Below are 17,206 nucleotides of genomic sequence, written 5' to 3' on the forward strand. Positions count from 1 at the left end.
TGCTTCAGGACCTGGAAGGCTTGCTGTGATAGATGGAACCATGAATTCTACTGTCTACCAAAAAATCCTGAAGGAGAATGTCCGGCCATCTGCTCATCAACTCAAGCTGAAGCGATCTTGGGTGCTGCAACAGGACAATGACCCAAAACACACCAGCAAATCCACCTCTGAATGGCTGAAGAAAAACAAAATGAAGACTTTGGAGTGGCCTAGTCAAAGTCCTGACCTGAATCCAATTGAGATGCTATGGCATGACCTTAAAAAGGCAGTTCATGCTAGAAAGCCCTCAAATAAAGCTGAATTACAACAATTCTGCAAAGACGAGTGGGCCAAAATTCCTCCAGAGCGCTGTAAAAGACTCACTGCAAGTTATCGCAAACGCTTGATTGCAGTTATTGCTGCTAAGGGTGGCCCAACCAGTTATTAGGTTCAGGGGGCAATTACTTTTTCACACAGGGCCATGTAGGTTTGTATTTTTTTTCTCCCTAAATAATAAAACCATCATTTAAAACTGCATTTTGTGTTTACTTGTGTTAAATTTGACTAATGGTTAAATGTGTTTGATGATCAGAAACATTTTGTGTGACAAGCATGCAAAAGAATAAGAAATCAGGAAGGGGGCAAATAGTTTTTCACACCACTGTATGTGTATATATATATATATATATATATATATATATATATATATATATATATATATATATATATATACATATATATATATATATATATGTATGTATCTGCACCTCAGTCCTGGTTAATGTTATTTCGTGTTTATGTTTATTCTGATGTTAAATAGTGTTTCATAAGCAAATACTTATTCCATTTTGTATGACCTAAGTAAAATAAATATTACCGGTATATATGTATGTATGTACATATGTATGTATATAATTGTAAGGAATGAATGCAATTAAAATGTAAGGATGGATCTGCCATTAGTGATACCAATGTGTCCTATTCTGAGAACTTGTCATATCGTCGTATCATCATGTTTTCTAGTTTTAGTTAAAATTTCATACTTCAGTATCTTTAATAAACTATAGATACAGCATGCAACAGTTGATCTGAACAAGATAATAGAACAGCATTACAATGCTCACTTAAGTGTCATTTCACTTAACAAACTAGGCTTCTATATATATATATCTATACTAATAAAAGGCAAAGCCCTCACTCACTCACTCACTCACTCACTGACTCATCACTAATTCTCCAACTTCCCGTGTAGGTAGAAGGCTGAAATTTGGCAGGCTTATTCCTTACAGCTTACTTACAAAAGTTGGGCAGGTTTCATTTCGAAATTCTACGCATAAGGGTCATAACTGGAAGCTATTTTTCCCCATATAATGTAATGGAGTCTTGAGTTGGAGATGGCCGTGGGGGGCGGAGTTTCGTGTGACATCATCACGCCTCCTACGTAAGTACGTAGAGAACAAGGAAGAACTCGAAACAGCGATGAGCACAAAACGCCATTTCACAATTGAGAAGGCAGAAAAACATTATGAAGCAAATGATGCATACAAGCATATTCATAAGTACAGCTACTGCGGAAACAAAGCACGGCGTGAACCGTAAGTTTATATTAAATTAAGTTCATAGACAGGCTGCCACTAGCGTTTGTAATTTAGTGCCTGCCCATATAAGGCCGTCCATCAGCGGCAATCCAATACAAACACTGCCGGTAAATGTTCACGGGTGAAGGACTGCGCTTATGTAGAGGAAGATGAGATGGTCAGGGTGGTGTTTGGCACAAACTCATTGAAACTGCGAGAGAAACTTTTAAGTGCCGGGTCTTAGCTGACATTACACGAAATGGCACCAGTACAGCTGGGAACCTTCGATGCAAGAACACCAAGCGGCTCACGTGAACTGACGCAATGCGCAGACAAAAAGCAACAGTTCCAAAGAGTGCTGAACAAAAACCGAATTACACAATTGAGAAGGCAGCAAAAAAATATGAAGCGTCTTATACATACAATCATATTCATAAGTGCAGCTACTGCGGAAACAAAGCACACGGTGGAAAAAGTGAATGTCCTGCTAAAGGAAGACAGCGTAAAAAAAACGTGCATGCAGTTTGTCACGTCTCAGATAAAGAGGAAGACGAGTTGTTTATTGATGCAGTAAGGAACTAATCGATGAATGAAACCTCTTATCTTTACAACGATTGACAAACACGGAATGTAACTTGAACACATCCTACAAATACGAGCCTGATTGAAAGAAATAATGATAATCAAATCCTTGATGACAGCAACATTCAATAACACTCACAAAACAATTACTGTATATTGACAATCATGTTACGTTATTTTTAAAATGTTCCCTTTTCTTTTTCATAACTTCTACTTCTCCACTGCGGTACACGGGCGCAATTGTAGAGTCTTCGCCTCTAACGCCGACATTCGAGGTTCGATTCCCGAGAGGGGGTGTACTGACTATGTACGCGCGCTACCTGATTCATTTTACCTTCGCATCTCCTTGGTTTGGGACGTATGAAAAAATATTAGGTTAACGCAGAATCATGTTACGTTATTTTTAAAATTTTCCCTTTCTTAGCACAAGCACAGCTGAGAAGCTTTGATGCATGTACTCCATAAACACGTTAAAAAATAACGCATTTAATCACACTTTCAATTCCAAGCAAACGGGAACTTTTGTCAATGCATGATTTCCTGGTACATCCATTAAACTGATGCACACATCACAGCTACAAAAATGTTAGAGTCGGAATAAAGCGCGTTCCTATGACTGATCATTTCACTACCCAGAAGCCTTGATAAAAGCATGGTTTTTGCACACTGAAAAGCAAGCAAAATTAGATGCATTACAGAAAGCGGACTTTGTGGCTCTTACTGGGGATCATTGGACTTCCGTGACCGTTAGTAATTCTGATTACATCTAATTACAAAATGTTCAATGAACACTGTTTTAGCCTAATGTACAAAATAATTTTGCCTAAGGTTACTCAGAGTTTAAAGATTAAGTTGGTCAAATTACCTTTTATGTTTCTGACTTATTTTTTTAAGAAGAAAAACTGCACTTTATGTTGAAATTTTGGTTATTATTATTTAAAGACAATACTATTCTGAAAATCTACTTAAAGTACTTAAACTACCACTTTATTTTTAAGTCTGCCCAATTTTAACCAGGGATGATATTTTTGTTTCTGTTTTGAATTCAAATGCAGTTTAAAGGCTTTTTTTCAGAAATTAAAACAGCTTCAGTTTACAATATTCATGTACATGTCTATTATTTGATTTTGTCAGCCCACTAAAACACTTTTAAATTAAAAAAACATTTGCGATTTGGGGCAAATTTACGTGTGCGATTACATACGATTAATCAAGATTAATTCTTATACAGCCTCTAATTAATTGGATTAATTTTTTTAATCGAGTCCCACCCCTAATATATATATGTAGATATATATATATGTAGATTTGTATATATAAATGTGTATATACAGTATATATGTAGATATGTATATGTTGTATATACAGTATGTATATATGTGTGTGTGTATATATACAGTATGTGTATATATGTATATGTATATATATGTATGTGTGTATATGTATATATATATAACTGTATATATGTATGTGTATAGAAGTGTGTATGTGTGTATATATATATATATATATATATATATATATATATATATATATATATATATATGCCAGCAACACTCATATCAATGACAAAACAATTACATTAACAATCATCTTACGTATTTTTAAAATGTTTGCTTTTCTTTTTCATAACTTCTTTAACACACTACTACTCCAGCTAAGCTGGTATTCTGCTAGTATATATATATATATATATATATATATATATATATTGTCAAGATACTTAGAAGAAAAGAGAATGAGAAGGAATAATAATACAGTTGGTAATAATGATTGCCAGTGCCACTCATTTATTAAAAAGTTGAAGGACAAGATACCAAAATATGGAGAGTAATTTAACTTACTTGAAATCTGAGCCTGCGGTGTTGATTACTATATTTTGTCCATGAACACATATTAAATAATTCCAAATAGTCTGTCCGCTTCCTTTCATAGCTTTTCCGATGGTTGTGCTGCATCCAGGCATGTATTTTCGTATTAAAGCATTTAACCAATCACATTTCAGCCATCATTTGTTGCCAGGCAGAGAGGACTTTACAATCCGTTGTCCAGGCACTCTAACACAGAATAAATGTCGATTAACCTGTTGCTTCAACCAATCAGATTTTAAACTGGTGTCAGTACGGCCCTGTAGCAGGCGTACGGCGACATCACCGTATTCAGACCAAGTGATTGCATAGAAGCCGCAGGTTCAATTTTAAGCAATAGCTTCAATGGCGATAGAAAGGGACATTTTCATGGAACTAAGGTGCATGGATAATCCGTATGACAGAGTGATTGAACTGTTTTTGAGGAAAGAGAGAAGGATGGACTTTGTTTACAAATAATCCGAATTTTTGGTGAGTAAAATGTGATTCTATCTGTGATGCAGCGGCTCTTTATACTGTATTTCTGCATATTAAGATGATTTTTATAACCATAAATTAGTTTTTGAGAGACGGGTTGATTCAGACGAAGCAGTACTGAAGACCTAGGTGTGACATGCACGGTCCAACAATGGACCAGATGATACGTAAATTTAATGAACATTAAAACCCGAAAATAAACAAAACTGTAGAGAGGCCCATGATTAAATGAACGGTAAAAAAGTAAGAGCGAAGCGATGGTGACTTATTGAGGCAGGCAGGCCAGAGCACAACAGCACGGGGCTCGATGTAGTGCGCATTAAGTCGATCTAAAATGTACACTCAGATTAAAAAAAATATATCTTTTCAAGTTCTATTTGGATATAAGTAGGTTCTATTTAGTCGACAGAAATATGTTTGGTAGGAATGTAAGTTGAATTTAGTCTTTTATGGTGAAGAAAAATTTACGCAATGATGACTAAATTTAACTTACATTCCTACCAAAGATATTTCTGTCGACTAAATAAAAATTACTTATATTTAAAATTTAAATAGAACTTGAACAGATACGATAGTTCACAATGCCCACGCAACACTACGTGCACGTAAGAGCAGAAGTCATCCGTTTTAACAAGCAGCGTATTGCACGAAATAGCCTGCCCATTTAATTATTTAGGAATGGGTAGATAAATTAAGAATTTATACAAGTAATGTTTTTCTGTTTTCTTACTCGATGGATTCCGGCACGCCCAGCAACAGCTGCTAGCACCCCAAAGGGTGTAATATATATATATATATATATATATATATATATATATATATATATATATATATATATATATATATATATATATATACATATATACATTTATATACATATATATATATATATATATAAACACTGATCAAAAAAATTAAAGGAACACTTTGAAAACACATCAGATCTCAATGGGAAAAAGAAATCCTCCTGGATATCTATACTGATATAGACTGGGTAATGTGTTAGGAACGAAAGGATGCCACATCGCTTGATGGAAATGAAAATGATCAACCTACAGAGCCCTGAATTCAAAGATGCCCCAAAAATCAGAGTGAAAAATTATGTGGCAGGCTAGTCCATTTTGCCAAAATTTAATTGCAGCAACTCAAAATTGTACACAGCACTTTGTATGGCCCCTGTGTTCTTGTATACATGCCTGACAACATCGGTGCATGCTTCTAATGAGATGACAGATGGTGTTGTGGGGGATCTCCTCCCAGATCTGGACCAGGGCATCACTGAGCTCCTGGACAGTGACGTGCAACCTGGTGGCATTGGATGGACCAAAACATAATGTCCCAGAGGTGTTCTATTGGATTTAGGTCAGGAAAGTGTGGTGGCCAGTCAATGGTATTAATTCCTTCATCCTCCAGGAACTGCCTGCATACTCTAACCACATGAGGCCAGGAATTGTCGTGCACCAGGAGCCACTGTACCAGCATAGGGTCTGACAATGGGTCCAAGGATTTCATCCTGATACCTAATGGCAGCCAAGGTGCCTTTGTCAAGCCTGTAGCGGTCTGTGTGACCCTCCATGGATATGCCTCCCCAGACAATCATTAACCCACCACCAAACTGCTCATGCTGAATGATGTTACAGGCAGCACAATGTTCTCCATGGCTTCTCCAGACCCTTTCACTTCTGTCACGTGCTCAGAGTGAACCTGCTCTCATCTGTAAAAAGCACAGGGCACCAGTGGTGCATCTGCCAATTCTGGTATTCTATGGCGAATGCCAATCAAGCTGCATGCTGCTGGGCAGTGAGCTAAGGGCCCATTAGAGGACATGGGGCCCTTGGGTCACCCTCATGAAGTCTTTCTAGTTGTTTGGTCAGAGACATTCACACCAGTGGCCTGCTGGAGGTCATTTTGTAGGGCTCTGGCAGTGCTCATCCTGTTCCTCCTTGCCCAAAGGAGCAGATACTGGTCCTGCTGATGGGTTATGGACCTTCTATGGCCCTCTCAAGCTCTCATAGAGTAACTGCTTGTCTCCTAGAATCTCCTCCATGCCCTTGAGACTGTGCAGGGAGACACAGCAAACCTTCTGGCAATGACACGTATTGATGTGCCATCCTGGAGAAGTTGGACTACCTGTGCAACCTCTGTAGGGTCCAGGTATCACCTCATGCAAACAGTAGTGACACTGACTGTAGCCAAATGCAAAACTAGTGAAGAAACAGTCAGAAAAGATGAGGAGGGAAAAATGTCAGTGGCCTCCACCTGTTAAACCATTCCTGTTTTGGGGGTTATCTCATTGTTGCCCCTCTAGTGCATCTGTTGTTAATTTCATTAACACCACAGCAGCTGAAACTGATTAACAACCCCCTCTGCTACTTAACTGACCAGATTAATATCCCATAAGTTTCATTGACTTTATGCTATACTCTGATTAAAACGTGTTCCTTTAATTCTTTTGAGCAATATATATATATATATATATATATATGTATATGTGTATGTGTGCGTAGGTATGTATGTGTGTGTACATGTATGTAGATATGTATATATATTTATGGATGTGTGTGTGTGTGTGTGTGTGTGTGTATGTATATATATATATATATATATATATATATATATATACATACATATATATATATACATGTATATGTATATATATGTTTATATGTTTGTGTGTGATAGATAGATAGATAGATAGATAGATAGATAGATAGATAGATAGATAGATAGATATATATATATATATATATATATATATATATATATATAGGGGAGAACTCAAGCACAAAAAAAAAAACTAACAACCAACCATTCACATTTGTCTACAACTAAAAGGCTTATTCCCCAGCTATCTGGTCAGAAAGCTTGTCTATTTGCTCACATTTCACCCATCCTTCCATCATCCAACCCGTTATATCCTAACTACAGGGTCACGGGGGTCTGCTGGGGCCAATCCCAGCCAACACAGGGCACAAGGCAGGAAACAAACCCTGGGCAGGGTGCCAGCCCACTGCAGGCTCAGATTTCAAGTAAGTTAAATTACTCTCCATATTTTGGTATCTTGTCCTTCAACTTTTTAATAAATGAGTGGCACTGGCAATCATTATTACCAACTGCATTACTATTCCTTCTCATTCTCTTTTCTTCAAAGTATCTTGACAATGCTACCTTTACCAAATACACACAGAAAAAGAAATCAGACTGGTTGGACACCAGATCTTCCCTTTTTAATAGTACTACTGTTATGGTCCCAGAATATGGGGCATGATAATTAAATAATGCTTGCAAGTGGGATTAAAGTCAGTTAAGTTAGATCAGCCAGATTTTGACTTAAAGTATTCCAGAGGTCTCCCAAGATTCTCTAAGGCCATTGTTACCGGGTGGATTATTTTTGTTTTCCCTAGAGTGGCAACTGACTGTTTTTTGTTGGTTGTGTCTACATTTTGCGTGACCACTTCCTAGATGTTAACTTTTTATCTGGCAAAATTTCGGCCAAAGTTTTTCTCTATTACGATTTACTGAGAGAGATGTCTGTGGTCTGCAGTAATAAATACAAAGTATGTCACTTCAATTTATCCTCTAAAAGGTTGAGTGGATAAACCCAAAAATAAGAGTTATTTTTCTATGTTTACATATTTCCATAGATTTAGGTGCATTTGTTCATGTATAAACACATATTTACTTTGTACTAAAAAAAACATTTTACTTAATGCAGACACTACACATGGATCATTTTAAGCAGCTTAAACAGACAAGGTTCTTTTCAAGTGTAAATAAACAACGAGACACAAACTGAAAACCAAGTAAGAGGTGAAAGTCAGACACAAGATCTTTTATTTTACCAAGATCTTGCTAGAATTTTCTAGTTACAGAGAGAAGCAAAGACAAAATGGACATTTAAAGCAACTGTTATTTTGTAAACAATGTTTGAATAGTGTGATAACAAACAGCTAACACAATCTGCAGATTGCAGTCTATCACAATAGTTGAAAATCTGAGTATTGTCTCGATTAAATTCATCATGCAGGGCAGCCTTTCTGCCCCTTCTTCAAAAGAAGTCAACAGGAAACACAAAATTGGCAAAACAGCTTAAATAGATGAGGAATTCACCTATGCTCCTGTTTCCACTGAGCACTACTTTAAAGATGTGCTATCTTGCAGTGACTTAACAGTTGTTTATTTCAAAACTTCAAATTATGACTTACTGTCAAACCAAATGCTGTTTGCCTGCCATGTGAGAGTATTTGGTCCTTTCATCACCCAATTTGACTTATGTATGATTGTGGAAGGATAATCAACTAATCATGGCTGCAAAGTTAAAAAAAAAATTTTCTCAAAAAGTTTGTGCCCCATGAAAAGTATTACTCGCACACTAATGCATGGAAATGCTGCATGATTCTGTACCTTTCTATTACAGACTTAAATGTATAAATCTGCGTAAGCACTATGAGCATGCTTATAAAAATAAATTAAACTTTAAATGCAGTCCCAGTGTTACATCAAGAACAATCTATGAAAATCACTTTCCAAGTAAGAATGTGCCTCCAGTCTTGCCAGATAGGTTACATGATCTCTTTACAATAAAAGTAAACAAAAGTAAGCAAGGAAAGCAAAAACGTACTTATTTAGATATTAATAAAGGGGCAGCTCTCTAAGCGTGGCTCTGTAAGCTGTCATGATCTATTGCAGCAAACAATTTTATCTTGAGATTTTAACATGGATTTTACTTCTCCATTGAGTACTTCTGCAAAAAATGTTATGTTTAAGAAATATAAACTACAATTAGCTATAAGCCATCTATAACCAGTACCAAACAAAAGTACAAAAACATAATTTTTACATCACTTAAGTTTGAATCTGGTATTTATGAAAAAGATAATTCAGATATTAAAACCCTATTTGGGCCCAGTTTTTAAGAACAGGATACTATAAAATGCTATTTACAAACATGTATTGTGTGTACTCTACTAATACATGTCGACTACATTAAATTATCACTGTTGTTTATGCAAATAACTCACTATTAAAAATATTTTATAAACAAAAAAGGCATACTTGTTTATTAGAAGAAATAAAGAAGCAGAATTTTTAAATGTTTCAACTATCAAAACATTTAACGAAGTCCTTGAATGCACCTATGCCATGTTACACCAGGCATCCATTTCCAAGCTTGTTTGAATTATATTTGCAGGGCAATTCAAAATAGAATGTTATTTTTAAATGATGTACACTTTTAACCAGCCCAGTATGTATCTAAAACAGTATCATCTCTATCCTTTCTCTTTCAGGTACTCCAGTGTTCCTGGTACATACAAATGTTGTGTGTATGCTAACTGAATAGGCAACTCTAAATTAGCCTGGTGGGGATGAGAGCAACAGACAGTCAGTTGCCCTACGTGGGTTGATTCCTTACTTCTACTGTATAGGGTGGTCCAGATCTAATTATGCAATTTTCATTACGCTATAACTTATTAAGTTTATTACATAGAAAATCACCAAAAAAATCCAGACCATCGAAAAGTGTGTGAACTGACAATATGAAGAATCGTCTTCATGCCGAACTGGAATTGTCCCCGCATAAATCAAAGTCATCCAGACGATTTGGATCTGCATAATTAAATCTGGACCACCCTGTACATTATGTTACCAGAATAGGTCCAACCCTCAACTCAACCCTAAAATAAGATTAAGTATCTTTCTGGAGTAGAGTAATGTTTGAGAAAAAATATATGTGAAGCAAAGTCCATTTTCTGGCATTTTTTTGTTTAAAAAAAATAAGAATCACAGTCCTGACAGACTGTGCACTCACCACTCAACTGCCAATGACAGGCTCATATTCTGCAAAAGGCATGTTGTAGTTTTACAATTTAAAGTGACTATTTAGACAAACTCTATTACAAATAGAAGCCATAATGTATGCTCTTTCTTCCTTAAACACCAATGTCAATGAAATGCATCACCTTCCAGTTACTATTCTAGCAGTGAAACATTTGTTTTCACCTAACTTTTCAAAAACCACACTTGTGTAATTAAGCCAGATAGGATGAAACAATATCAAAGGAAAAGCAAAAATGAATGTATTCTGATGTGTACAATGAAATTGGCAGGACCATATATGTCAAGCTGTTTAACTGAACTTCTCAGTCCAAAGAATGAACTAATCAGGTATACCAGAGGCACTAACGGGATGGCACAAATGTAAGCCAAATGTTATTGACAAATGATTCTCATGCTCTTATCTACATGTTTAAAGGCATGTGTTTTAAAAAAATTTGGTCCATCAGTTTTAGTAATTCACGTTAATATGAATATAAAATAATCATTATTATAGTAATATAACCAGGTACAATAAACATAGTATGAAACATGCAATTCAAGAAATGCCAGGGTTGTAAGGTATATGCTGACCAATTTAGCATAAATCCAGCCTTGGAGTATTTTGATCTTTATATTCCTTAAATATTGTCAGGATGCATAAGAGTCAAATAAATTATTTTTCTAAAACTGTTTGCAATGACAATGCAGTCTCCTTGAAAACTAAAGGTTTAAATTGAAAGAAAATATATTTATACAGTGGCAGTGCCAGCATTTTGAACTGGAGACACACACAAAAATTCCAAGGATTTAGCATATAACCAATAAAAGCTGTTATTGACATCAGAAGCCAGAATCCTATTTTAGACCCAGTACAGACTGCTGGAGTTACTTTCCTGATTGTCAATCCTTAAAGAGGGTATAAATTTAGCTTTATCACCACGGGTACACTGATTTAAATTTAAATTGGAAATTTAAATTAAATTTGACTGCTGATGCAGTCATTTTCATCACTTACTACAATTTTCTCTCATTATTACAGTTTTGATCTGCATTCATCACACTGTTTTATGTTATTTCCACAGTCATTTTCTTCCTCCGACAATATGCCTCTCTCCCGTCACTTTGCACTTTGTCTTTGCAGTGCAATTGTTAGTTGGCTTGAAGCAAGTATGTGTATGGGTGAAGAGAGCTCTTACTCATTGTTTTGTGGGCTTATGCCATTTTCTAGAAAAGCAACATGTGGGAGAGAAGTCTTATACACAATCAACATGTGACATTTTTTAATTTCTTTGATAAGTGGTCCATGGCATAAAACAGACATGTGGATGCTGGTGTCCCCGTTCGCTGCAAAGCCTGTGAGTGGTAAGTAAGGGAGATGGAAAGTGGAAGATGCATTGTGCTCAGGAAGGACAACAAAGGAACCTGATGACTGCAAGGATTTATTCTGTTTTAACTGCATGGATTATTTACAGACTTTTAACTCACAGATTCTCATATGGTTTTATTGGAATACTTTTACTAATTGATTATTTACTTAAGGAAGTCACTTTTGCACCTACCCCTTGCTACATGCATGTGTCCTCATTTGCCCGGCTCATCTCTGTACATTTTATTGTTATCTGTGGGTTATTAAATATTATGTCCAAACATCAGTAGCATGTGAAAATAATATAAAACAATACAATACAGTTAATGAGCTTCAAATAAATGTATTGAGTCCAAGCGTTCATAAGTCAGGGTCTGTACTGTTTAAAAAAAGCCCCGGGAAACTGCCTAGTTCCCCTTAATGGTACAGCTGGCCCCACCAATGTTGACCCATAACTATATGAATTAGTATGGTAACATGTGCACAGTGTCACGTAGCACGTGCATGGTGTCAGCTACAGACAAAATTTTAAATTTCAAACCAATACTATTCAGCTGTTAGAGACCATATTCAATAGTAGCTTCAAAACATCATAGTCAAGATATGATAAATAAAAATTGGACAATGGTAATTTCATTTTCTAGAATACAATACTCTGCAACTTTAAAATGTTTTAATGAATTATTTAAACATGAGCACTTGTGATAGTAATATTTTAACTTATTTTTAATATTTATTAATACTCCATTAAGTTGTACATTAAATGTGGTCACAAAAAATTCAATAAATAATTAATATAATGTTGACATTTTTGATGATTACCAAAACATTTTGGTTTACAGTACCTTAAAAACGATAAGTGAGTAACACTGAGAATTTATCATTTAATGCCATGCACACAGTATGCCGTCTGGCTAAAACATGCTAATTCTAATCAGAGTAATAATAATATGTCAATACTATCACCAAACAAATATTGGCATGTGTCAACACTAATTATTCAGTACTACAAAAGCAAAACTGATACATCTGTACATATTGAGAAAGTAATATTTTAAAATACTGAAATCATCAGTACATATAACATTGTAAATTCTAGGTATGAACTCCAAAATAATGCTGAAATGAGGCAGACCATTTGCAACCAACTTATCAATAATAAAGTCATTCTTGTCATACATAATTAAAAAAGAACAACATACCAAAAAATAACAAACATCTAATTAAATCAAATGGGCTGAAACTAGTACACTACAAGCATTTTACCTGAGCTCCATAAATATATTTATCCAACATTTTTCCTCCAATAGTTTGTCCACCAATATCCCAGACTTGCAGTGTAACATTAAGGTTTCCTGTTAAAAAAAATCAAAAGAAAATAACTTTAAACAGACACATTAATCAACTAAATCATCACCCTCTTCTCCCTATAAGCATAAATAGCTATAATTGAGTTTATAAACTATCATAATAAATACAGTATGTACAGATTACATTAATATTCAAAGCAGTAGATGAAGGGGGCTTAGCTGCCTCAAAAGCTTGCATTTGTAATCTATTAGTTAGCCAATAAAAGGTGTCATTTCACCCTACGTTCTCCTGTATCAATCTATAGCTAACACAGTACAACATTCTACTGTTATGGATATACCAGACACCACAATGTACCGGATTCACATGGAACTGAAAACCTGATGGAAGAAACTAGCCCACTTGGACAGCGATATCTTCTTCTTGACCAAATGCAAAAAGAAAAACTTCATTCCTAAAGACCTCTTGATAAAATTTGAACAAAAAGGTTGTTAAGATGAAAGAAAAAAATTACTTTGCTGTCCCAATATAAGCTAGAGTATTTTTCAGTTTCTTTGTTACACCTTGCCTGATGACGGGGCCTTAGCTGCCTTGAAAAAAAATCAAAAGAAAATAACTTTAAACAGACACATTAATCAATTAAATCATCACCCTCTTCTCCCTATAAGCATAAATAGCTATAATTGAGTTTATAAACTATCATAATAAATACAGTATGTACAGATTACATTAATATTCAAAGCAGTAGATGAAGGGGCCTTGAAAGCTTGCATTTGTAATCTATTTAGTTAGCCAATAAAAGCTGTCATTTCACCCTACTTTCTCCTGTATTAATATTCAAGTAAGATGTAGAAATATTTAGCTAATTTTTGTCTATCAATTGCACACTTTATTCTGAACATTAAATTGGAATTAAGCAGGTATAAATAAATAATGGATTAAAAAACTACTTTAATGAAAACAGTAGGTTATAGTGCAAGAGCATGTTTGTAAATCTGGTGTTATCCGAAGGGCAGCCATATATTTCATGTATATAAATGGTTTTAATAAGAACAAAACACTGGTTGAACTTCCTTAATGCTTAATTTAATGGATACTTGCACAAACTTCCTACAGATCATCTTGTACAGCAATTCAAATTTAGGCAGGTATGATGAAGTTAAATAAATGGATACTACAACAAAGTAGTTATATTTTTGAATAAAAGCGCACTTGTTCTGTTATATTTGTACCCTTTGTGAAAGTGTTTCGTTGATATTTGGACTTCAGGCTTCACACATTATACACTTCATGTCTACATTGTGTCAGTTATTACTAAAACGTGAAAAATGTTTCTGTTTTAATGATGTGTTTACTGTGCATAGATCATTGTAGACATGGAACACACATGAAATGCAATTGTTCCAAACAACGATATAGTATTTATAAAAGGTGTTATTTTGCTTGACTTCTCACTCTATACAACTCTAAGCAACTGACACGCAGGTAAACAGATTTGAGCTGAGAAAACTGTGCAGGGTGGGGGGATGTGATAGCAGGCTGCTTGCTGCTTATCCACACATTTACAGGACAAAGGACGCTGACGGAGAGTTGAGAAGCGATTTAAGGTAGGGTAGATTTTTGAGTTTTTTCATAGGCTCTCGTAATTCTAGTGTTAAGGAAGATGTATTAAGTCCAAATCTTATTGAAGAATTCCATCACAAAGAAACAGAAAAAATGAGTACACAGGCAATCCTAGCACAGAGAAGCAATGAAGTCAAACAAATTAAGAGCAAAAAAGTTTTTTTTTTTTTATTAATTTTATTGCAATCCATACAAATCAATCAAGTTTTTACAAAAAGAAAAATTGAGTTAAGGACAAATCGATCCCCACCCCTTAGAGAGAGAGCAAGGCAAACGGCGTGAAATTTAAGGCTTGAAAACATACCTAAATTAATAAATTCTCTGTGCTTTATGAGCTTATTTTAAAATATTACTGATTAGATCCTGCCATGTTTTGAAAAAAGTCTGTACGGATCCTCTGTGTATTTGATTTTTTCCAATTTCAAATAGTATAACACATCAGTTTCCCACTGACATAAAATAGGAGAGTTTGGGTTCTTGCAGTTTATCAATAAGTCTGCATGCCAAAAGTGTAGTGAATGCAATCACAATTTGTTTGTCTTTTCCACTTTAAACCCATCTGGAAGAACCCCAAACACAGCTGTTAATGGGTTAGAAGGGATTGTGAGACCAAGGCTGTCTGAAAGGTAATTAAAAATTTTGGTCCAGAATAATGTTAATTAGGTGCAAGCCCAGAACATGTGACCCAGTGAGGCTTGGACTTGGTTGCAGCTTTCGCAGGTTGGATCATGCCCTGGAAACATTTTGGAAAGTTTTAGACAAGACAGATGTGCTCGATATATAATTTTGAGTTGTAAAATTGTATGCTTTGCGCATATGGAGCTCGAGTGAATTCTCTGCATTGCTACTTTCCACTCCTTTTCTGATATATTAATTGAGAGATCTTTTTCCCAGTGTCCTCTTGGATCTTTGAAAGGGAGGGATTTTAAAATGATTTTATATATTGTAGAGATGGTGTCTGTCCTTGAGATTGAGCAATATTTTTTCCAGCATGGATGAGGGTGCAAGATGAGGAAAATCAGGAAGGTTCTGTTTAACAAAGTTCCTGATTTGAAGATAGTGAAAGAAATGTATACCTGGAATGTTAAATTTGGAATGTAATTCTTCATAGGATGCAAAGACGTTGTCTATATAAAGATCTCTAAGCAAGTTAATTCCAAATTTTTTCCAGATATTAAAAACTGCATATGTTTGCGAAGGTTGAAAGAGGTGGTTCTCTTGCAGAGGTGCCACAGATAAAAGCTTCTCCATCTTAAAATGCTTTCTACATTGGTTCCATATTCTAAGTGAGTGAAGCACAATTGGGTTATTAGTATTGGACAATGTATTACCAGTGGTTCAATGGCAATTGCAAACAGTAGCGGTGACAAGGGGCATCCTTGTCTAGTACCACGTTCTAGTTTAAATAACAGCAAAAATGTTGATCGGTTACACGACAAATTGGTAAAAAGCGTATAAATAGACGATGCTGAAACAGATGGTGGTGAACGTGCGGAGCATTGAAACATCAACTTACAATATCCCAAAGAATATCTACAACCGTTAACACCGTCCGGTGTTACTGTAGAAATTACTGTAGAAAGAGGGATGTATCCAAGAAAGGTAATGTAGTAAATCTTCCGCAGATAACATTAGACAACAAAGGAGATCTTGATATGCCATTCGTATTAGAAGTGAACAGTTTCCTGTTAGAATAGCTTTTGCAAAGACAATTAACAAATCTCAGAGCCAAACATTCAAAAAAGTTATTTTATTTAATAGAGAGAAAGAAGAGAAATTTAATCATGAGCAGTTTATATGTTGCGTTGTCACGATGAAAGTCCAAACACAGAATCAAAATTCAATGTGATATTGACGGAAATTTTTACAGTAAAAGTTTAAGTTTAAAAAGTATGTGTGTTAATTTCAAAGCCAAACAGAATGAAATCGTATTACTCAATGAAAAACTCTAACGCAATATAAAACATAATTTACTTTCAAATTATTATGTTTTACTATTTTTTAATATGGTTAATTACTCGATGTAATGTAAAATAGTTAGTTCTATTAAGCATATGTAACAGTTCCCACGAAAAGAAAAATCTGCTTAAATTGTACATCCGCATCCCCATACGCGAGCGGCAGAACCGCAAAGAGGCTAGTGCATAGAGCAGGCCCAAGAGTTGGTGAGTGAAGTGAGCTGGGGGGAAAGCCCCCTTGTCTGATATAAAAAAACTGTAGTGTAATCAGTTTATCATTGCAAAGCCTTGTGTTTCTGAAATAGCCAATACTGCTGTCAACTTTCATATTTACATTAAATTCACAACACCAATCAATGATCAGTGTTAAGTGGTTTCTACATTATCACCAAAAGCAGACTGTTAAATTTAGTAATTTAGTGCTAAATTAGAAATTTAGTAAATGGTCCGTTGAATCAATTTCCATAGCAAAATACAGATGGTAAGGTCAAAATTTTGCACAAAGAGCATGAACTCATGGGTTTACCAAGCCTTGTCTCACATTTATAAGCTGATGGTGGTAAAATAATTAATAATGGCGAGTGTTATCTTGGCACCCATTAGATACCCTAATACTAACTATGAATGTATAAGTGTAAAAGCATAAAT

General features: G+C 35.1%; 1 protein-coding gene across 2 annotated transcripts in view; it reads right to left on the bottom strand.

Moving 5' to 3' along the window:
* Positions 1-17,206, bottom strand: part of rab28 (RAB28, member RAS oncogene family) — a 243,845-nt gene that overhangs the window by 152,187 nt on the left and 74,452 nt on the right. For both annotated transcript variants that reach the window (XM_039751501.1, XM_039751500.1), the window contains exon 3: positions 12,933-13,021. In XM_039751501.1, the coding sequence (XP_039607435.1) occupies positions 12,933-13,021 (89 nt within the window). The remainder of the gene's footprint in view (positions 1-12,932; positions 13,022-17,206) is intronic.

The sequence above is a fragment of the Polypterus senegalus genome, chromosome 4 (assembly GCF_016835505.1).
Source record: "Polypterus senegalus isolate Bchr_013 chromosome 4, ASM1683550v1, whole genome shotgun sequence".
In the NCBI taxonomy this organism is placed as follows: Eukaryota; Metazoa; Chordata; class Cladistia; order Polypteriformes; family Polypteridae; genus Polypterus; species Polypterus senegalus.